Here is a 24,788-nt window from a genome sequence, read left to right as displayed (position 1 = left end):
AAAATTACTGAAACACATACTAGATAGAGATAAAAATGATCACAATCCCCAGAACAAAAGCAGAAAGAAACCACCAGGTAGGACAAGCAATTAAATAAGGGGGAAACTCAGAAAGCAAACAACTGGAACATAACATGGCAAAGTTGAGCCAGTACATATCAGTGATATCCATAAATGTAAATAGCCTCAATTCACCTATCAAAAGAAATAGTTGACAAAATAAATCAAGAAACATGATCCCACAATATGCTGTATACAAGAAACACATCTGACCCAAAAGGAAACTCATTGATTAAAAGTCAAAGGATGGAAAACAGTATTTCATACAACAGGAACCCAGAAAAAAGCAGGGGTAACTATTCTATTTGCAGACACCATGAATTTCAAACCTAAAATGATTAAAAATCATAAAGAAAGTCACTACACACTTGTTAGTGGAAAAATTCAAGAGGAAGAACTAACAATTATAAATATATATATACCAAATACAGGAGCATCCAAACTATATAAGACAGATACTAATGGACATGAAAAACCAAATACACAAGAACAAATTATAACAGGGGACCCTAACAGCCCATTGTCTCAAAGAGATAGATCAACTAGACAAAAAGTCAGCAAAGAAATAATAAAACTGAATCATACCTGCAAGCAATTGGGCTTAGTAGATGTTTACCGAGTGTTCCACCAACCACAGCAGAGTATACATTCTTCTCAGCTGTGCATGGGACATTCTCCAAAATAGACTGTATATTATCCCATAAAACATTCTTAGGTAAATTCAAAGGTATTGAAATTTTCCCATGCATAATATCTGACCATAGCACACTGAAATTGGAAATTAATGGCAAAAAAATTGCAAAACCTGCATAAATACATAGAAATTAAATAACAACCTTTTGAACAACCAGTGGGCTACAGATGAAATTAAAGAAGAAAACAATACTATATTACTAAGTTTTTGTTGGATAGTTGAAAAGAACTGTTTGAAATTACATATCTGCTTATTATTCTACATTAGTACACATGAACTTTGGCACTTTTTCAAGTCTGGCATCAAGTGAAAGACTTATATAATTAGGATTATTTAAATATTATTGTAAACGAAATATTTTAATCTTTTGCTTTTATTATACTTTTTGATTATTGTTTGTATCTAAGCAATACATTGGATTTTGGATATACTTTCCATATTCATGTCTTATTGAACTGTTTTGTTTATAATATACTGTCAATTGATTCTCTTGAATTTTCTAATATAGAACTCAAATATATGAAAAAAGTTAATTTTACCGCTTCTAAATTTTCATTTTTTTCTTTCCATTATATTAACTACTACTTACATTGTAATGGAAAACAGAAACACTGAAATGACACCAAAGATTTGGAGACATTTATTTAATGTCGGACTGGAACTGACAGGGATCAATTGTCCCTCAAAATGTCAGGCCCAAAAGCCCAGGGAGGGAGGTTTTTATGCGGTCTTCCAGGGGAAGTACACAGGTAGAGTACTTGGCTGTCTTTGATTGGTTCTTAGAAAATGCATCATACTTAGCAGCTATGCATCTCAACAATCAGCGGATTTTAACAGACAAGCAACTGGCACTGTAAAAGAAACTTGCATCTGGGCAACTCAAATATACTGGTTGGCGGGGGGGGGGTGTTTTCTGCTACAACATAGCAATGTTAGGTAATTAGGGATAATCTGCTGTCCTGTCCTATTTTTCTAGTTTGAAAAAAATGCTTTTAAAATTCACAGTTGAGCATTATATGAAGTTCCACTTGGATTTTTTAATTTAGAAAAGTAGGCAAAAAAAACCCACATCAACTTATATCAGTTTTTCCATCAGTGATTATTTCAGTTTCTTCTAGTAGAATTTTAGTGCTGTGCAAGTTCAGTGTGTGGGCAAAGTGTTCCTTAATTTCAGGAAAGCCTTTTCTTGGTATTTTCCTCATTTTACTTCTTATGGTCCTATCTTCAGGAACAGTAGAATTTCATATAGTAATCTTGGTTTGCTTTCATATCCATTATTTCTTTACAGAATTAGTTTACGTGTTATTCTCAAAGTGTTCTATTTCACTGACTTTTGTTACCATTAAATGTGTTCCTACTTTTTGTTGCGTCTTATGTGATTTTCACTTCTGTTCTTGTTTTATACCTCTCCATTTCTCTTCTAAGCTCTGCTTATGTCACTTTCAAACTCATTTAATTATCTCCCATTTTAAGATCAGAAAACTATTTCTTTCATAGCTTTGGTTTCCTAGAGAAACTCATGCTGGACTTTCATATCAACTCATGGCCTTGGTAAGATTCTATAAACAAGTCTGGTCACTGGCTGACAGTATGCTTCTGCTCAAGTGAGAGTCACAGTTCTCTTTTACTTCTCAAAACTTTAATCCTTCAGCCTGCCAACTTCACAGTCCTCAGCTGGCATTAATGGCATAGATGGTTTCCTTGCTCTGAGAGTGGCCTAATCTACCATTTTGGTTTGAACACAACTCAAGATGATTCCATACTCCTTTTCACTGATCCGTATTATGTCATCTAGGGAGGCATCATTGTCTTGGCCCTCAGAAAGATCAGGGTATGCTTAGAAATTACATAAAAGCTGACAAGATACAATGTCCCTTTCAGTTTCCTTCCTCTGTTGGATCTCATTTTGCATTAAAAAGTCTCCTGCATCAGCTGGGATTCGGAACAATGACTGTTTTCAGTTTTCATAAAAGAATTGACTTTCATTCATGTTTTAATTTTTAGTGATTTCTGTCCACTTGAAAGGAGAAATCAGAACTGCTCTATCTACTACCTTTAGTTTGGACATTTTAGCAACAATTCTTAAATTCTTTATTTCCCTATGAAAAATGTACCCTAAGATTCTCATTTTTATGTATCTAAACTCATTTAGGTACTGTAAAAGGATATTTTTGCCTTTATTTTTTACCTTTTACATGATAAAATATTTTAAATTTGATCACTAATTCCTTGATTTGTGATCCTGTGCTTTGATAATTCTCTTGATTTTATCTATTAGTTTCACTGATATTACAATGTAATAAGTGAGCAAGACACATTCAAAATAAATGATTTTTGTCACTTCTTCACTAGGACCTTAATCTTCTCAACCATACATGATGACTCATAATAAAGAGGAATATTAATAATCAAATTTAATTATTTACATAAAGCTTAATCTATACCTTAGTCAATCAGAACATATTTATAATTATGGGATTTCTAATAGGCTATAAACCCTGACAATCTCCATGTTTTTAAGTATGTTTCCTAATTTAAACAACTGGATATGAATGCTAGGCTCTATGTAAAGATAAGTATCATCCTAATCACACTTTTAACTGAGCAGTCAAAATTAAATTAAATGCCCACATTAGAAGCCAGTGACAGCAGGACACAAGGAAAACCCCCTGTAGGCTCATTCAGTTACTTAGTGAGAGCCAAATAACAGAAAACTGCAGTACTTCAAGAGAAAAGGTCACGAAATAGCCAAAATAAAAATAATTAGAAAAGAATAAGAATTTAGTTAGGGATACATATGACATAGAATCAGAGGTACACACACACACACACACACACACACACACACACACATACACACACACACACATTCACACATTTAAGGAGGTATAAGGATAAAGACAAAAAACCCAGCCATGAATGAGACCAGGAAAGTTGGAATGACAACACTGGAATGAAGAAAAAGCAAATCACTATACAGCAGAAACAAAAGACAATTGTATGAATACCAAGTAGGGAAGGGGTAGCCAGTATCCTAAAAATAGCAAAGAGAACAATGTTATTGTGAGAACAAGTTATTGTTTTAGATGAATCATTTATTTTTTACTCATTTATTTAAACCATATCCTATCCCAAAGAGGCTTTCAATCATATTGCAAAATCTATACATAGCAAAATCACTAGACAAGAAGGATGAATAGTGAGCATGAGAAAAAGATAAAGTTAGGGGGATATATTAGTAAACAACAGACCTCACTAAGTTCTTCACAGCCAAAGTAAACAGAAAGATGTGCTACAAGGTTTCCAAAGGCTATAAGGAAAATAATCCAGCTGTTCGCCAGAAGCATATGGGTTGAAACTGCAGTGAAATTGTCTCATGCTTTTAATCAAGAGAACAGACTGCATGATAAAATAGATGACACTCTCAATGCCATTTCTACCATAAGTATGATATAAAATTCTGAGTAATGATCCTGTAATTTCTTCAGTTCAATCCAGATCATAACTGCATAAATATTTCAGAAGACAATTATGTAAATGAGCCAGATAAGCCACTCCCAGATGGTCTGGCTTATCCAAGAGCAAAATTTAGAATGTCCAGAGAACATTGCATCTTTTGCTTAATCCTCGATGAATATTGTTTTCACAACAAATAAATCACACATGAGGTAGTCTTTCATAATACAGTTATTATGTACCTAAAGATAATTCATTAAATAATTTCCATCTAGGCAATGCAGGCAATTATATTTTCTAAACTAGGCCACTTGTGATTAAATACCCTTTGCTTACCTTAGTTTCTCCTGATTCCTGTCTTCTTCTTTAGTTATTCTATTATATAAAATGTGTAAGAAAATTATTCTTAGGTAAAGCTCCTTAGGTCGTTGTTTAGAGCAGATTTTGTTTATATAGTAATTCTGAAAATGCTATAATATCGTAGAGATTAGAAATGTGCTTTATTCCATTTACCCACTAAAGTAAGTATCCAAATTCAAAAATCCCAATACTCCTGCCCTTAAGCACTATTTCTATTTTCCTGTCTTCATAGAGGAAAACAGCACCACTGATCCAAAGGAACAGTATATATATTCTTGTGGAGAATTGTTCATGCATTAGGTTTGGAAATACTGAAATTAACTCAAGAAATGTGGACAAGATAGAAACATCAAGAATCACACGAAACTCAAAAGCTTTAAATTTTGGGATACTTTGACTAGGTTTTGATATTTAATTTAATTATTAAATATTATTATTCAAAAAAGAATTGAATACAACAGACAGAGGCTCCTACCCTTCAAAGGCCTGCTTAAGCCAGAGTTCTGGGAGGCTGCGGTCAGGTAGATTACCGTTCTGAGGGAAGTCTGGGTGCCTTAGTGACTCATAAAAACATGCTCTCTCTGTCCCTGTCTCTGTCTGTCTCTGTCTACATATGAGGGGCCCTAGTGGGGCTGTAGCTCGATGGGAAACCTGCATTTCCTAGGTCCATTGCAGGAGTTAGTATAGTAGTGTCTTTTAATATACCTGGTCTAGACAGACGCTTGTTCATGGAAATAATCCTTACCTCAAATCGGCAACTTTTCCAGTCTTATTAACACACATAACCTCCCTGGTCTGATATCCAATCTGGATGTCCCAGTACTTGTTCTCCTGTCTGCTCTGCCTGTTTCGATTTCTCTTTTTCTTGATAAGCTCCCGGGCCTCTGGGTCCTTGACTCCTTTGCCTCGGTCCTTGTCTTTGTTCTTGCCCCGCCTCCTGGCTTGTCGTGCAGACCTCAGGTGCGGAAGGGAGCACGTGCTCCAGGGCGCCACCTGCAGGCTGTACAGGCTCTCCTCGGCCTCGCATGGCCCGGACTGGCACACCTGGAACTCGGTCAGGTTGGGGCAGCCGGAGCCTCCGAACCGGGGAGGTGCCACCACGTGTCGCGTGCGGTGCTGGAGCCCGCTGCCGCAGGTCTTGGAGCACTCAGACCACGGGGAAAACTCCGACACGATGCAGTCCTGCTGGCAAGGAATGAGGCAAGCTTGCTCCAGGAGGGGTTTGGGCTCAAAGTACTCGCAGATGGAGTCCTCCGCAGGAAGGTCTTTGTCTTTCTGGATGCAGGAGATCTCCCTCACCTGAATGCCTTCTTCCCCCTTGGTGCACTCCAGAGGCCTCTCCAGGCTTTTTGAAATCACCGGCTGACACTGATTCCAGGGCCCAAGTCTCCAGTCATACAGCTCCTTGTGCCAGTCGCACACTTTGAAACAGTTCTGCTGGTTACTGGGCCTCCCCACCTGCTTGCAGTTGGTGTGCAGGGTGGTCCAGCCCTCGGCATGCGCGCACCACACAGCCCTGGTCTGCACGCCTCCAGGGCCACAGTCGTCTCCCATGCACCGGCCCCAGGGACCTGCAAAGGACACAAGAGTTAACAGAGCTGCCAGGAGGAAATGACAGGCTACTTCAGGTCCCAAGGCATCCCAAAGCCTAGTAATTAACTTCCTGAATTGCTACAAAATAGGTCTCTGTAAGAGACTGCCGGAAAGTAATGATCTTCGCTAAGAATTTTTACAGAAGGGGAACTGTGTCACAGTGTCTATACACATTTAATGACTGGGGCCTTTCCACTTTGGATCCTTTTAGGATTATTAAGAGCTTGCTTGTATTTCTTTGCTGTGTTTTACAAAACTAGAAACCCTCGCTCATAAAGGACACTTGAAATTAGTCAGAGTGAAAACCCATTACTTCTGCCTCACCCTCGTCAAACACATTTTAGTAACTGGCAAAGAAAATGGCTCCGTTGGGAGGGCTACCTCTCCTCAGGCCTCTTCTTTCCCTGGGCAGCCAACTGCTGTGCCACATTTGTTCTCTTCCACCTCACTTTTTTATTGTTTCATAACCTACGATCACAAGGATCTAATAGTCATACATTGTGTGTGCTGACCGTGTTTAAAGTATTGACTTTCTGGTGACCAAAGCTGGAAAGTGAAGATCTTCATGTAAGCATATTCTGCTTTTAAACTTATCAAACAATTATTTTTTTCTAATTTCCTCCAGTGAGGCACAGAGACAACTAACGAATTTAGGTTCAACTAAGAGTTTTTTGAACATTTTGCTGAGAAGTTATTTGGGGCTTAATTAACGTATTCATTTCCTAAATTTGAACTATTTCATATTACAGAGCTGTTTATGGGATATTTAAGTTGAGGGCTTTGGTATGATATTTACATGTAATCCTTTTATCCATGAACCTTTTTTTTTAGAATAGAGAGAACTTGTATTTCCTATGTTATTTCTTTTTCTAAATAAAAGATATGATTTTCAATGCTTTAACAACTTGAGAATTATATTTTAGAATTGTGAAGAAACTTGAAGATCATACAACTGCATGGTTTTCTAAGTGTGTTCCATAGATTTGAGGAACTGACACCTGAGACTGTCTTCTATAGGTTATCAGAGGAGGCAAAGCACAGGTGGAATATTCTAGAGTCCACATATACTGCTGCCTTCCTCCCTCATTATTGATTCTATTCTTATAGACCTATGTTTACTACTTATTTTTATTTATATGGAGATTATGCATAAAATTTTGGCTCCAAGAGATTTTTGCTACTAAAGAGTGAAAACCATTAGACTAGACCAATGGTTATTCTACCAATGAGAAAAACAGAAGACAAGAATAAGAAAGTCATTCTAGATTTTAGGTCAATTCTTTTAGCTTCATGTTGTACCCTAGATTTTAGAGATTGAGGTTTAAATATTGTCTTCTGTACCAAACAAGTGTTAGCCTAATGAAAATGAAATATTATGTTTAATTTAAATGTTAAGAAAGACACTTAAAATTTGATTGTTATGTTCCTTACACATGTTATAAACAAGCTGTACAAAGTGATTTATTGTAAATATTGTAATCAATAATTTTTGCATTGAAAATAAGTATTGAATATTTGGCCTACACATTCACATTATTGCATTATGAAGTTTATATGCAAAGAGCTACAAGGGATTCACAATATGTTTAGAGAAACAGTCTTCCTTGCATGATGATGTCAATGCTTCATGAAACTATAAAAGCCAATGAGTTTGTTGCATCTGTCAGCATATAGCCAATGATATTTTAGTATTATTTTAATTTTGTCAAAGAAAAATACATTTACTCAAAAAGCTAGTAATGCTTTCTTAGAGAATAGCTAATTGTTCAATTTTGGAATCACAAAATTTAAGACACTTCTGAATAAAAGAAACCTATTAATATCTGTAAAAGCTAAGAATTAATTTCATGCATCTTTAATATCTATTTTCTTTCCCTACTATCTTTGAACAAATTAGTAATCCTAATTTTTCACCCTGAACACAGCACAGAAACATATATTTAAATTAGACTCTCAAGTTAGGAGCAATGTACCTACTATGGCATCTGAATTTCAAATTATATATCTATCTTGTACTAACTCAGAGTCTAAATCCCAAATGCAATTAAGAAAGTTCTCACATATTTTTTTTCATTGTTGAAATTAACTATGCAATGAGACTGACTTAATCACACATGAACTATGTCATCACTTAGATATAAAATGTCTCTCAAAGTCCGCAGATGTTCAGAAGTGGGACTACTGGAATGTTTGTTGGATCATGGGGAGCACAGATTAATCCTTTGATAAGTTCATGGCTGAATGTGCTGCTAGGAATAGGGCCTTGTGGGAAGAAATGGGTCACTGGGACGTTGTCCTAGGAAAGTGTATACCTGTCTACTGCTCTCACATCTCTGTTTCCTGGTTGCCACGGATTGTGCAGCTTGATTGACTATGCCCTTCCACCATGACTTGTCTGCTTTGGAGCCAGGTGACCATGCACAGAATGAAACCTTGAGCCAAAATAAAGCTCTTCTTTTCTGAGTTGTCAGTATTAGGTGTTTTATTGGAGAGAAGAGAAAGTAACTAATAGAGGCTACTAGTAATTAGTCTTTTATGCTCAAAATAATGAGATTTTTACAGAAAACAAGTATTTAAAAATAATTATACATGTGTTGAGAGATTATTCTATCATAATGAAGTATGCTATTAATTAATGAAATTCATATATTATTATAGAAAATATAATTGTGAATTGACTTCAAGTTGTGTTATTGCTATGCAAGAAAAACATTTATATCCCAAATATTGTTTCTTTTAAAAAAGCTTAAATAATTTGGAAACTGAACTGAACAATTAGGAAACTAAAAATACTGGCTAATTCTCGATCTAAAAATCATCCTTGACAAGACATGGACTGCTGAAGATGCCAAACTTATGAATAAAATTTTAGCATAACTCCAGGCCTTGAAGTTTCTGCTAAATTAAATGTGAATGCCAGTTATCTGAAAAATGACTGATGGTTCATTGCCATCAAGAGGTCTCTTAGCATCCTGTCAGAACACCCTGTGTACTTTTCACATCATACACAATTTCAATGAGTTCAAGGAATAACTGACAAATATCATTTGTTATATTAGTCCATCTCTATGGCCCATTGCACAGAGGTGTTTTCTGTCTTCTGCAACACTGGCAGGCCGCAAACTTAAATAAGCTCAGCAATATCTACCAAATAAATGAAAAACTTAGAAGCCAAATAAAAAATAATTATGATTCACTTTTGGTTAAATAGACAGATGCAATCTTATAGGCAAATTGATAAACACAAAAGGGGCCACTTCAACATATCTTTGATTAAGACTTGATTTTTATCTATTTCATACATGAGGTGAGCCAGTAACACATTTTGTTAATTTAAAATGTATGCATATATATATTTACAATTTGAACCCACTAAGTAATTAAACTCTAATTTTTCTGTTGCTTGTTTAAATATTATTACATTTTAGGGATAACAATATCCACATTTGATATCAGTTTGAGAGATTAGAGACTATTATAGGTGTTAATATAATTTCTTGCTTGATAGAAAACTTTTTGCTTTCTAAAAAATTTATAATCTCATTTTCAGAAATGAATTTTAACTACATATAAAATGTTTTACTGAAAATGTGTAAATGCCTTAAAAATTAAAAAAATAACAAAAAATAAATATATGATTATCTTATAAAATGAATTGAATGTCCTTTTATAACTTTGTAAAGAATAACAATATTCTTCCTAATGGGTCCAGGAAATGTGTTTCCATTTTCTGGTTTTGGGAAGCTAAATTTTCCCAATTGCAGATATCTTTGAGCACTTATTTTTCTATTGATTTTTCAGTCTTGATGCCAATGCAGAAAATGGTCTGTTGATCACAATAACTTTATGAAAAACTAACTTAAGATTACCATTTGACATGTAAAATATTGATAAAACATTTTAAATTTAGAATTCACTGTAAAAGATGATTGCTATTCTGATTTTTCTCATTGGTTACAAGGTATATGGCAGTGTATGTATATATCTTTTTACAGGTTTGCTTATAGTTATATTTAGAAAAACTGCATTTTTATTAATTTAATGAAAAAATTAGGTACACTATGTATTTGAATTATGTCTTTTAATTTTTCTAGCTTACTTTTAGGTGAATTTCCTCAATTATTGTGTTCACAAAGGGAAGAAACTAATTTGCAAATCTCAACATCTAGGGCATTGTGTGGTTGAAGTCAATATCACAGAGAGAACAAGACCGAGTTCCAGAAAACTTCTGCATTATTTTTTATGCAATGATAATCAGTAAGAATTTTAAAATGTGCTTACAAACTAGGAAGAGAATACACTATATATTCAAATACATTTATGTCCCATTTGAACAACATTATCACAGATTCTTACCTAACTAGCTACCCATATGACACAGTGTTGAGTTTATTTTATTCCAGGCATATTATTTACCTTGAGAACCAGAATATAACATATCTAAAGAAAACTCCACAAAGATCTATAAAAACACCTACTGACACTAAAGCAAAGAATAAAATGTGAAGGTACTAGTAAAAGCAAATGTTGCAGTGTAATCATGATTGAACCTAAAAAGAACTCATCTACCTCGCAGGCTTCAACTGCTGTCTTATCTTTTCACTGCACCTTGGGTATAGCACGTGTGCCTAATTAACTGATCTCTTGAAAGATCAGATGTTCACCGCAGTATACTTGATGAAAGGCTGTCTACTTCTGCCCTCCAAGCAGTCTTAAAGTAATCACACACTGAAGAGCAAGGAGATCCCATTTAAAAATGTCCTGACAACTGAGAATTGTTTTCCCAATTAGCTTCCATGTTTCAAGGAGAACAAATGCTTTAAATTACAATTTGAAAACACAACACACAAGCTCTATTAAGGTAAATACACTCCCCAGTGTAATGGGATCATGTGATATTTTATATCAAACATCTCTGCAGAAATGTTACAATTCAGACCTACATCTTCTATTGCTAAGAAAGAAGAAGCTGGTAGAAGAAATGTGGTGGTGGTGCGGAGGGAGCACAGAGTTTTGCTTTTTAACGAGAATAAGAATTTGCATTGTTTTGGCACTTGCTTCATTTATTTTTCTTGTTCATGATTATTTAAAGGGAACTTGGAATCTAATTGCACAAAAAGAAAGGTAGGCAGCTTTTTCCTTAAGGGGTTGGATAATATCCCCTTATAAATGGAAATGTATTCCTGTGTACAGATTTGTAGGACTGTGTTTATTCAATGTCATGCAAAACGTTTCTAGAATGTGGGTCAATAAATATGTGTAGAACATTCAGTTTGACAGATTTTATGTAAATCCAGGAAGAAATTTGGATGTCTTGCTCAACTAAAAGGAAGTTAAAGTAACTATTTGTGTACCCAAAATATTTACGAAATTGATAGACTCACAGTACAAATATTTTCACATGGAATCAATGTAAAATTATGCAAAATTGTGACAAAAACTTTAAATTAATACTACTTGGCTTATGTTTAAGGGGTTAGTATTTTAAATATAATGCTTCAGTAACTTTCTGAAAATGTTCATAAAACAATTTATTTTTATCCTTCATAAAGAGAATTTTATAATGTGCCTGTTCATGTCATTCAAAATTCCTTTATTTCAGTCTACAAAAGACATCCTTTCAAATTTAAAATTAGTATTTTACCCACCATATTCAAATACTGCCTTCTTCTAAGACTGTTTTTTTATGTCAAGGGCATGGAAATAATGCAAGGTTGAGTCTATAAAAGGCCACAGTATTGACAGGTGGCCAGTGACAGTTGTGAAGAGTCTTATAAAAGATAAATGCTATAAAAGAAGCATGAGAAAATTATGCAAACTATTTTCTGTCCTTGTTTGCTATAAAGCTCACAGGAGACAGCTCCTTGTTTGACTAAATATATTTGTATCCTTCAAATGAGATAATGTGTTTTTTGAAGGATGGATTTGGTTACAGAACAGTGTGTCCCACTTTACAACCAAAATCAAGTAATATATACACAGCTTAGTAATATACTAAATTCTATCCGTTTTCTGCTATACAATATCATATTTTAAAGTTGACAATTAACTAAAAATCTATTCATTATTACTCAAGTAAATCAGCATGAAATTAGAAATTTCTGTCCAATAATAGGAAGAAGACCTTATAAATCCTATAAACTAAAGTAACTAGTATTACTGTTTTGATGTTATCTTGCTAGGCAATTAAAATGTATCTAAATAAAATCTTTTTTAATTCTCAATATGCTATAAAATAATTCTATTGAAACACATACAGCCTAATCTACTAGACAATTACTCCATTTCTTTTGTCCTTGATATATTAACATTCAGATGTATGTATGGTTGTTTGGTACTTTGTTGTGTTAGTTTACCATGCTTTATTTAATTATTGTTCTATTTGTAAACATTTAGGTCTTTTTAATGGTTCCCAGTACTATAAAGAATAGCACAATAAACACTTGCTCTTGTACATGGTCAGGTAACTTGTTAAAAGGCTTTACAAATTTTCAAGCTTTGATACATATAGAACTGGGTGAGTGCCCATAAAAACAACAGATTGCCTTCTATCACAAATTTATGAGCACATTCTCTTCCTTATTTGATATCAGAAACTACTGTTTATCCAGATCTGCTTTCGATAGCCAGTGTGCTTGCCATCTTTGATGGTCCATCTTTCCTTTGACTATTTTATTTTATTTTATTTTTCTTGGTACTGGGGATCAAACTCTCACCTCGCGCTTGCCAGGCAGGTGCTTATGCCACTGAGCTAAATCCCTGGCACCTCTTCTAACTTTTTGACCCCAAAATAATCATTTTTTCCTTTAACTCCTATCCTTTGTATACTATGATCTCCAGAAAGACCAAACCAGTTCTGTAGGATAATACCCTTCTTCATGTTCAGCACTGAAACATAATTTTGCTTATTTTGCATCCCTCTGATCGTATCAACTGTTTTTTGCTAAAAGAAATGTGGGCTTTAATTAGCCTATAGTTTGCTAATCTAAATGCCTACCATACTATGCCATTCAAACTTACATTGGTAAAGTATGGTATATGCTCTGCTCACTAGAGCCCTTTGTAAACATTTGGAAACACACAAGCAATAAATTCTGAGTAACACTGATCTATTATATGTTACACTTTCTTTTTACAGGAAGAAAACAAAAGAATAGCTCATAGCTTCTTTGACTTGGGTTTTAATTTAATTTAATTTAATTTAATTTAATTTAAAATATAACTCTCAAATGACAAATCAGTTTGGTGGATAAGAAGAGATCACTGAAAGTCAAGCTGAGCTTTCATCTTCTGTAAGTAATTAAACTTTAATGTGAAATTATGTGAGTATCAAATTAAATATTCAAAATTAGAACAAGCTCTTTAAATGTGATGAGAAATAACTGACTAGAAGGGCTGATTTTACAATAGCTAATAGAATAATGTATTTTAGGGCCTGTCATGTGTGATCTTTCTTGAAAAAATTACTTAACCTGTATGAGCTCTGTTGTCCATATCTGTAAAATATATCATATGAACTATGTCATCCACCATCATCTCATAACATATGTTTCATATCAGTAATATGGAGAATACTAGTAATAAGGTTGTGAATTGCCTTTCTCAAGATTCACATGTTTATGTGACATTTGGAAAACCTGCATACATCAATGTCAATTTATTTAAGATATACACTGATGCTAGTAAGTGGGGTGACTAGTCTGATAATTTTGAAATATCTAAATACATATTGCTCAAATAGTTTCCCAGAGAAATTAGCTAAAACCTATACTTCATCATTATATCCTCATGAGCACTGATTATCATATTTTTTTGTTAATGGATACATACATACAAACCAACTGTTGTGATAATTAAATATTCATTATATATGACTCTGAACACTTTTTTCTACAAATTGTTTGCTCAATTGATTTCTATATTTTTCAGCAGTCTCTTGGACTTATCTTTTTATCACAGTGTATTGATCTGATACCATTAATATTTCCTGTGATTAAAATATATTTTCTCCTTGTTGTCTTATATTCTTTTTGTTTATGAAATATCAGACATTTTTGAAATTGATGCTCTTCACTGCCACAATCTTATATTTCATTCATTTCCTTTAAGCTGCAAATTTTCCATAAAAATATATTAAAGTTTCATGTTTTTCAGAGATATACCTAAAAAATATATGTATTTTAATTTTTGAGCTAATCTTACAATGCAATGTCAATAGAGCTCTGAAAAAGTTACCTATGCAGCATGCAGTAGTGGCAATCAGTTTGTTCCTGTGTGGCTCTGGGTCAATCTGTGTAAAACTAGAAGCCACAGGAGAGAATCTGATTAGAAACAGAACCAAAAGGATCTAAGACACTATATCCATAACCAGTGATGAGATGTTAGTTTGTTCTTCTCATAAAGTGTCAAACTGAAGAAATGTATTTTTTCATGAACTAATAAACCATATAGTTGAAATACTTAAAGGCTGAATACACCTGCATTTTTACCATATTTATTTACATATTCAATATTATTTAGCACTCCCCTAAAATGTGCTAGGTGCTGTGACAAAAAAGCAAACAACAAAATACATTTGTATTAAGACAAGAAAGCTCTATGAAAGGTGAAAAAATCCAAAAGTCTTACAATGAAAAAATGGAGAAATAAAATGTGAAAAGCTACAAAGGAAGAAACCAGCCTTAAAAAGGAATGACATTCACATGTTATGCCATGGATGAGTCTTGAAATCTTATATTAAGTAACGTAAGTCAGATACATGGGGACAAATATTATATGATCCTGATTATATGAATTACCTGAAATTCACAGAAAAAAAAGCAGAATGATGATTAGAGTTGAAAGGGAGGGGAATATGAGAATACTAGGTGATGGCACAAGGTTTCAGTTTGAAATGAAAATAAATTTCTGTACACAGTGATGATGTTTACAAAATAATGTGATTTTATTTGGTACCTCAGAATTGCCCATTTAAACTTGGTTAAAAAGGTAAATTTAGGACCCAGTGGAGAATTTGTAGTCCTCATCAGATTTTGAAATATTTAAAATATTTCCACAATGCAGACAATTAGGTTCATTGTGGGCGATGGTGCTGTTGATAAAACGTGTTTCCTGATATTGTACACAATAAACAAATTTCCACTGAATATGAACCAACTGTTTTTGACAACTACACAGACACAATTATGATGGCTGGAGAGCCATGTACTCTTGGGCTTTTTGATACTGCAGGGCAAGAGAATTATGACACATTATGACACATTATGGCCACTGTTATCTACAAACAGTTATTTCTAAAGTTTTTTAGTGGTTTCTCTATTATCATTCAAAAATGTGAAAGAAAAGTGGGTACCTGAAATAACTCACCACTGTCCAAAAACCGATTTCTCGCTTGCTGGGACCCAAATTGATCCCAGAAATGAGCCCCTCTACTAATGAGAAACTTGCCAAGAACAAACAGAAAACTCACTCCAAAGACTGCAGAAGCTGGCCCGTGATCTGAAGGCTGTCAATTATGTGAGGTGTTCTGCACTCACAGAAAGGCCTAGGGAATGTGTTTGATGAAGCAGTATTGGCTGCCCAGGAGCCTCCAGAACAGAAGAAGAGCTGCAATGTGTGCTGCTATGAACATCTCTCCAAATGACTTCCTGCACAGCTGGTGTCAGCATCATACCAAAAGCAATGTTTAAATCAAACTAAGTATTAAACAGTGAAATTTATTTCTGCAATAAGGACAGATGCCCTGCACCTACCCACATGTAGCTGAGGAAAGGTCAACAGGTATGTCCCCCACTACTGCTCCTAGTACTAGTAAATTTTGATTGTCAGAAAAGTGATCAGTACTAGTTTTTTATTTGTTGTTTCATAAACTTATTATTTACTTCTGTTGTTTAAACGTAAGGCATGCTTGTGATGACTCTGTAACAGACTAATTTGCACTGTTGAAGCTGCTTCCTGGTTCCACTTGAGAGTAATCTGGGACATCTTAGTATTTTTTTCCTTCTTTTTGGTGTGTGTGTGTGTGTGTGTGTGTGTTTATATTTTTATTTTTGTTTTTAAAAATTCATTAACCAGTGGTTAACCCTTGGGGAGGAGGATGGAGACTACACATTTTACTTCCTAATTCTAGTTTAGAAAAACATATTCCCCACCTGGTGCTCTTAGGAAGGAATACAGTAAATCTCTCACTTAATAACATATTCCTTTAGAAAGTTAGCTTTTTCTCTCTCTACCCTTGAGTAGATCTAGTGTTTGATGAAACGCATGAAAGTGCGTAGAAGCTGTCTTGTCCCCCCTCTTTACTAGAATGTACTCTATATATGTGGCTATGACTTTCAAGGAAATTTGTTTGCCATTTGCTGATTTTTTTATTGGAAGTTAATTTTAACTTCTTTCATTGATAAATGAAGAAAAGTATTGCGCCTTTTGAAATACACCAGTAAATTGAGTTTGTAATTTAAAAAGTTCCCCCCTCTAGCCATTGTCTTATATGCTTAGCATAGATTTGCAATTTAGTAGTGTTTGGTGTTCCTAAATTCCAGCAGAAGACCTGACAAAGAGGAAATATGAGGGGTGGTGCTATAAGACAGATGCCTGTGAGATAACTGGCATCCTCCTTCAGGTTGTGAGGACGCAGGACTGCTTCATTAAGAAGCTATTGGTTGGTGGAGGTGAGGAGGACACAATCAACATGGGAACACCTAGGCGAATCCTCTTATTGGTTTTCCAGATAAGGAAATTTATAGCAAATGACCAAGGCTTTCTAGTTTAATAAAAATCATGCAAGGAGTCTTATGAAGGCTTTATTAGACTATTTTTGTTGGAGTTTCCAATTTTTAAAAATATTTAGGTAATTTTTTCACCACCCTAAGATCCTAATCTTATAGGTTTCATTAATTTTGAACCAATGCTTTCTCATGTCTCAATATTTGTATATTGTTATGGTTGATACATGTGTTAACTTCAGAAATTTAGAAGTTTAACTAAGAGACTGGTAAGGGAGTCAGGATCCTTACTTTGTTAATATCCTCATCCTGTGCAAGAGGAGGGCACAGAGATTTTGTGGGTGCTTTTGTTCTGGCTGCTGCCTTGAAGTGTTGCCTGGGTGCCATGCCAGCCTGCCTTGGAGCCAGCTAATTATGGACTGAAACCTCCACAAACAATGAGCTAAATAAACTTTTCCTTCCTTCATTTTGGGTGTCACCTATTTTGTCCAAGAAAAAAGAAAAAAGTAATCAAGACATATATGCATCCTTTCCAAATGTATAAAACAAACAAACAAATACCTTCAAATAAAAAGTTAAATTTATCATCATGTATATTTCACTTATATTTTAAGCTATAGTTGTATTCAACTATAACAAACATAAAATATTTTATATTCATATTTTTAATCCTTTTAAATTTAGAGAAGCTTTCTGGATATAGCAACACAGTTTCAAGGTCCTAGGGAATTACCACCAAGTTAAAACTATAGAGAATTCTCATATCCCTTAAATCTAAAGGCAATTTATTTGAGACAGTTGAGTAAAAAGGACCAGTTATAATGAGCTTTTTCTTATGTTATTAAACACAGAAAGAAGGAAAGGGTTACTCAGAAATGCTACCATTGTTACCTTAGTTCTAATTCCTAGTAAATTATGCAAGTTGTTATCAGATATAATGTATTCTAATTTCATCTTCAGATGATGTTATAGTTATACACATGAAAAATTGAAATTTAGTTCCAGTTAATAAAGTTTTCACAGAACAGAATATAAAAATAAAGTAGAGCTATCAACTTTTGACTTTGATGATGTTTTCAACACATATCCAGAAACAAATTTTATTCCTTGATTTTTTAGGATGTCTCTATACATGAGTTAACAAATTTCTGCATGTCTATTACCTTTTATTTTTTAATCAGACTCATTTACACATATATACTAAACTTCAGCACTCTCATATAATGAACTCGTATAAAGCAAATCAAAGTAAAATCGCCTCTTAAGCTACATAACTATTAATAAGGCTAAGAAAATCATTGCTTCCTTTCTGACACTGGAGAAGGTCTGGGTTCACTGCCAAGGATTATTAAATATAACAATAAATTCCAGAGCTTCTTAAAGAGCTACTGTTACACACTTAGATAGCTGAGAAGTATAACTTCTCTACAAAAGTCAGTAAAGGCTTCTTTTTGGTTGTTTTAATCAATGGTCATTACATTGCTGATTATTTTTGTAAGCTCTATATAATCTATATCTCAATATGCTATAATTACAGAGTATAAGAAAATTAAATAATCCAAGAATTTACTGTAATACAATTCCCATGTATTAACTGATAAATTCATAAGTATCTATAAATGTTTTTAAAAATAAATGTTTTTCCCTCCAAAATATAACACCAGAAAGTGGAGGGCTGGGGATTTAGTTCAGCGGCATAAGCGCCTGCCTTGCAAGCAGGCAGTCGTGAGTTCAATCCCTGGTACCGATAAAAAGGAAAAAGACAAGATAAAAAGGAAAAAGACAAAAGAAAAAACAAAGTGAAATTAACTTTGCAGAGCCAAGTAAATCCTCCCAAACTCCATATGTCCCAGAAAATTGAATGTATGTTTGAGGATAAAACTTCTATCATTAGTGACTTGGAAACATCTATTAGAATTTAGACATTATTTCTATGATGAACAAAAGTCAAGTGAATTTTATGAAATTAAATGTCTTAAAATCATACAATTACAGAAAACATTCAGTAGATGATAGGTTAAAGTTTTGAATGTAAAGGCAACAGTTTCCTAAAGGAGTAAAGAATTTTCTTATTTTTCAGCGGAATTTTCTCAACTGATTTACTGTAAGTGACCAGTTTAATCTGGCATTCATTGTATATTTATTCTGAATAAAATGTTGTGCTCATTCACACACATTCTACCCTCTGAGTCTAATAACAGCTCTGCTCACAACTTTTAACGAGCTTTAATTGTTGTTTCACTTGTCACTTTATAGTTACTTTATTTATTTTGCTATTTTTTAATTGACTCAAATTTTTAGAATTTCAGAGGCAATGTAATTCTGAACAAAGAAAGTCCCCATGGTACATGATTATTTAGTGGTTGAGGGATATTTCTTATCCCAAGTTGTTCGATTTTGAAGGGCTGTTCCCAGAGTGATTCATAGCCATTTCCTCTGAGAAATACTGTTCTAACGGCTGCAAGTCCTGAGAGGGACACTGAAAACCATTCCAAGCGCTTCAATTGTGTTTTTGGTTGGTGATCAATTTTGTACATAAAATAAGAAGTGCCACCTATCCAGCAAGTACAATTGTGGGGTTGGCTGAAGTCCAGTTCATACTAATATTGTGCCAACAAAGCCTGTCAGGTTGTCTAAAATGAGCATCAAAGATTCTGACCACACTTACCTTACTGTTTGCATCTCAAAATAAGTTTATTTTAAAATGCAGCCAAACTGATTTTCTTTTCTCAATTTACCTAAATGAATAGGCCATTGAATATTACTGTAAAAATATTCACCACATAATATTTAGTTTGATTGCTTCTTGTGTCCTTACTCTATGTCACTGAAGATAACATTCAGCAGATGGACAGTGTTATGGCTTGGGTTTAGGTGTTCCCAAAGCCTCATGCAATCATAGGTGGGGCTTCTTCAGAGGTGGCTGAATCCAGTGTGTGTGATGTTAGGATTGATTCGTGTGCAGTGCTAACATCAAAAGCACTAGGATTAAGGGTATGAGTGCTACCCACCCTAAGTAGCTTGGATAAGATATAAGGAATAGAAATAGTTGTGGTCACCTCTTGTTGTTGGTTACCTGCTGTGTACCATGAACTGTTTTCTTCTATAATTCCTGTCAGCCCTGCTGTCTTGCCTTGGAGTCAGCCATTTATGGACTGAAGCTTCCACACACTGTGAGCTAAATAAACCTTTCCTCCAATAACTTTGGTTGTCAGGTGTTTTTCCTCAGCAATGAAAGAAAACTAACACATAATCTGGTACTGAGAACGGAGTTGTTGATGTGACTATACCTCACTGTGTGCTTCAGGAATCTTTGGGACTGACTTGGGGGAAGAGCTTGGAAAGGTTCATAGATGCCACTTAATGAGTTTAGGCTGCATATAATGGGGATTCTGGTCAGAGTTTAGAGTACCAGCCTTGGGAGATTTCTGCTGGGAAGAATTGCGCTGGGCGCTGGACTTCATATGCAAAAAATTTGTTTGCATTTTGCTCTTGTTCAGAGTCTTTGCCTGAGACTCAGGTTAATGGTAGCAGACTAATTAATCTTGCAAAAGAAGTTTTAAGGCGGTATCAAGTTGGGACAGTGGAATAGCTACTGTTGGGGGATTTTAGTCAGATCTATGTTAATAATCAAGAGCAAAGAGGCCAGAAGAATGATTTCAAACATGGTGAGTTTGGCCAGAAAGGAAACATCACTAAGTTGTGGACTGAAAAAATAGAGCAGAGATGATCTTGATTGCTAAGAAGGAACACAAAAAACAAAAAGATGGCATGAGAACTTCACATGAAGCAGCAAGACTCTAACCTTTGCAGCCTTGATATTACAAAAGTAAAAGATTTTGCTTTGAGACGTGACCTCCAAAGCTCCACGTTCCAGAATGGCAGCAGCCACATCATGGTCCAGAATGGCAGTGGCCTAGGGAGTTTTTCCTCAAGATTTGGTTCATAGGTACCTGACCCCTACAACCAAGAGAGAAGGGAGTTTAAGTACTGCTCCAGCTGGTGCATGATCTGTATGGAGCTGGTTTTAGGTGCATACAGAAAGCAAAAGTTGTTGGATAAGGCAGGTTTCCATCTAGAACTTCAGAAGAAAGTCCAAGAGGCCAGGCAGTGTGCTCCTGGTAGGATAAGTGTGTGAAGCTGTGCGAACTAAACCAAGGAGTCTGGAGAAGCCAGGAACGTGATTTGTCTGAGAAAAACTGTAAAGAAGGGAGCACGATTGGTATTAGAGAGAAGACTTGGGAGCTACAACTGCTACCAGTGCCATAGGGGTAGAGCTACCCAAGCTCTTTGGAGTTCACAACTTGCCACAGATTGCCAGGGATACTGGAAGTGAAGCTGTTTCACCTGACTGGATTCATCTGACTGTTTGCCTGACTGGATTTTGGTTGATCCATGGAGCAAGACTAGGATCAAAGGTGCTAGGATTAAAGGTACGAGTGCTACCCACCCTAAGTGGCCTGGAAAAGATAAGGGAGTTGTGATCATTACTTGCTACTTTGTTACCTTTTGCCCACCATGAATTTTTTCTCCTCTGCGATGCCTATCTGCCACGATATCCTGCCTTGGAATCAGCGGAATATAGACTGAATGCTCTACAAACTGTGAGATCAATAAAACCTTTTCCCATTAAACTTTGGGTGTTGGATATTTGGTCTCAAAAATGAAAGAAAAGTAACTAAGACAGACAAGTATGACCTGAATTATTCTGTGTGGCAATTCAATGTTAAGAATTATCTCCTGTTAAATGAGTCTGAGAACTAGAATTGTAAAATTTATATATTCTATATAATATGTAGACATGAAAATTTCTTAATAATTGGATTAACTAGCATATTTAACAAAATAATTTTAATTGGAAAATACAGTATATGTAAGAAAATCCAAAATTAAGTTATACAGTACAAGACCATAACTGAATTTGCTGAATACTAAGTATTTATAATTTTGATGCAAAACAGTTCCCTCTACCAATGAAATCAGATAACTGGTTTTATCTTTAAAGAAATGTCACCCCAAAGCAGTGTTGAAAATGAATATATTTATATAAATTATTTTTAATAAGTGTGGACACTGTAATTCATTTTAATGGAAAAAGATTTCAGTCTGAAGCAATAAGATCTTACTTTAAATTAGGAAGTCAGTAATGAATATCCATTTTTTTTTTGTCTTTTTCCTTTTTATGGGTACCGGGGATCGAACCCACGACTGCCTGCTTGCAAGGCAGGCATTTATGCCACTGAGCTAAATCCCCAGCCCCCAGAATATCCATTTTATGATTTTTGTTTTCAGGCATTTTTTTCTGTTTGAACATAAACTTCTCCTTGAATATTAAATTTCTTGTGTGGGACAAATTCTGAAAGTATTTAGCCATAATATACAAGCAATATTATAGTGACCATTTATGTCACTATATTTTAAGATGCATTGCTGGTCTTTCTGAAGACATGTAGATGTAACATTTCTTTGACTTGATTCAGACTCATAGCAAGGATGCAAAGTACAGGAACCTAATAACCTTAATGAATATAAGCATTATATGTCATAAACGAGCTAAAATTAATCATATCAACAATAATGAAGATGAGGAAAGGGGATTTAGAGGAGGAGGGAGGGAAATGAGAGTAGACAGAGCAAAAAGCTGTATTATATATATGTACAGAATCCCCAAGATGATTTTAACATGCATGTACTACAAACATGTACTAATAAGAATTTTAAGAAAATAAAGACAATACATATAAATTGAAATTAACTCATGACATTTGTGCACATAGATTACTGAGCAATTGGTTCCAAGAAAATAATAAAGAGTGAACTAAGATAGATCGCTAGATGAAGAACAGGCAAGCTGACAGTTGCATGTTCATGGAAATTGTAAAATATAAAAGTGACGGATGGGTTAGTGATGAATAATGCAACACTTTCTAGCTGAGATCTTAAGATCATCAAATGTTAAGTGCAGGTTACACAATCATTATCCAGGCCATGGTGAAAATCCTGGTCTCCTGTTTTATTTTATGGAGTCTTTAATTCAAATAAATATCTCACAGTGGGAATCCATTTCTCATACTTTAGTTAGTAAGTTACAAAGTGCTCCTAGGCGCCATAAATAATACAGTGAATTACAATATAAATTATTATTTATTCTAGAATTTGTTATTTCTAACTTTTCATCTTTAAACAGAAATAATGGTAATCATCAAGAATTCAAAGAATAACAAATGCCACCAGGACTGTGGTGAAACAGGAGCACTCCTGCATTGCTGATGAGAATGTAAACTAGCACAGAGATTTCTCAAAGAACTAAAATCAGAAATTCCAAATGACCCAGCTCTTCCCCTTCTATATTTCCTCCCCAAAGTGTTAAAGACATCATGTTACACTGATAGATACACACCCATGTTTATACCAGCACAATTCTTAATAGCTAAATCCTGGGACAGTCCATTTACAGATGAATGGATAAAGAAATGTGGTATCTACCCAGAAGGGAATGCTACAGGCTAGAAAGGAGGATAGATGGTTGACATTTTCTGGGGAATGGGAGCACTTGTAAAAATAATAATGAGTGAAATACAGCAGAAATACAAGCTTAAATGCTATTAGATGGCTTCTCTCATTTGATTATGGCAAAGTAAAACAAAGTAAAATAAATAAAGGCTAGAAGGAAAGAAGGGGACAGGTCTCCTGTAAAAAAAGAAAAATACAAAGAACTAAGATATGCCATGTAAACCAGGCCTGGTGGCACATGCCTCCAATTCTAGCACTAGCAGAGGCTTTTTTCTTGTTTGGTACTGACAAGTACAAGGTCCTGAGGTGAATTCCCAGTACCAAACAAACAAGAAGAAAGAAAGAAAGAAAGAAAGAAAGAAAGAAAGAAAGAAAGAAAGAAAGAAAGAAACAAAAAAAGAGGAAAAGAGATTTAGAGTTCATTATGGAAAACCTGCAAACCTTAGCATAGGTGAATTCTAGATTGATCTACAGCACCTCATAAAGCTTTACTATAGGTAAAATCTACTTTCCTTCAGTGACTTGCTTTAACTATGCTTACCTATACTCTTCTCATATTGTTTCTAGAAAATTTCTCTCATTATCTCTCCTTAATATTTTGACACATAGTTCAATTGTGACTTTTATATACAGACTGTCTGCTGTTCAGTTTTATGTATCAAAATGTATTTTTCTAATAAAATTTCAAACTGTTCAAAAAACTAGCTTTATCAAGTTCCTTCTGTAGTTCCCACTAAAGTTTTGGACTACCAACAAAAATAGGTACAAATGTACTTTTTCAAAGGACCAGTAGTTAGAGTCCATCATTAAAATGCAACAGCTGTAGGACTGATTGTGTGGTCAACCCAAAATTGAATATATAGTTAGAGACATTTATGCTTAAAATTAATTGAAGACTCAAGGAGCTATTCAAACATATTAGACAATGAAAAGGCTAAGTGCAATTATTTCTTAGAGCTGATCGTAGGTTTTCTTTTTCTTTCTTCTTTTTCTTCTTCTTCTTCTTTTTTTTTTTTTTTTTTTTTTGATAGTCTTGCTATATAGTTAAGGTTGGTCTTGAGCTCACTATGTAGCACAGGTTGACCTGGACCTATTGATAATCCTCCTGACTCAGCCTCCCTGAGTGCTGGATTCAGGCATGAGTCACCATGCCTGACCCATCCACAATCATTGAAAATGAAAATAACATAGAAAACTTTATCATTTTCCCAGTGGTTTATTTTCACTTCCAGAGGGTGCTATCAGAGGGATATCATGTCTACCATGTGTATTTTAGACTTTTTTGTCACTTGCTTATTAATAAGCTTGTGATCAGATGACTACAAGAAGTGCTGGAATTAAAATTATTTTCCTTATATAGGCCTTCTTTCATGCTGATGGTGTTAATG

General features: G+C 34.6%; 1 protein-coding gene and 1 pseudogene across 1 annotated transcript in view; one reads left to right on the top strand and one right to left on the bottom strand.

The window, feature by feature from the left end:
• Thsd7a (thrombospondin type 1 domain containing 7A) overlaps positions 1 to 24,788 on the bottom strand; it is a 371,111-nt gene that overhangs the window by 199,456 nt on the left and 146,867 nt on the right. Inside the window, exon 2 of the mRNA XM_063242093.1 lies at positions 5,316 to 6,141. Coding sequence (XP_063098163.1) covers positions 5,316 to 6,141 — 826 coding nt within the window. The remainder of the gene's footprint in view (positions 1 to 5,315; positions 6,142 to 24,788) is intronic.
• Positions 15,221 to 15,806, top strand: LOC100728265 (cell division control protein 42 homolog; annotated as a pseudogene).

The sequence above is a fragment of the Cavia porcellus genome, unplaced genomic scaffold, assembly GCF_034190915.1.
Source record: "Cavia porcellus strain 051 isolate PalLab524CR breed Dunkin Hartley unplaced genomic scaffold, mCavPor4.1 scaffold_2, whole genome shotgun sequence".
Lineage (NCBI taxonomy): Eukaryota > Metazoa > Chordata > Mammalia > Rodentia > Caviidae > Cavia > Cavia porcellus.
The sequence above is the reverse complement of the archived record's forward strand: the minus strand, read 5'-3'. Positions and strand labels throughout refer to the sequence as shown.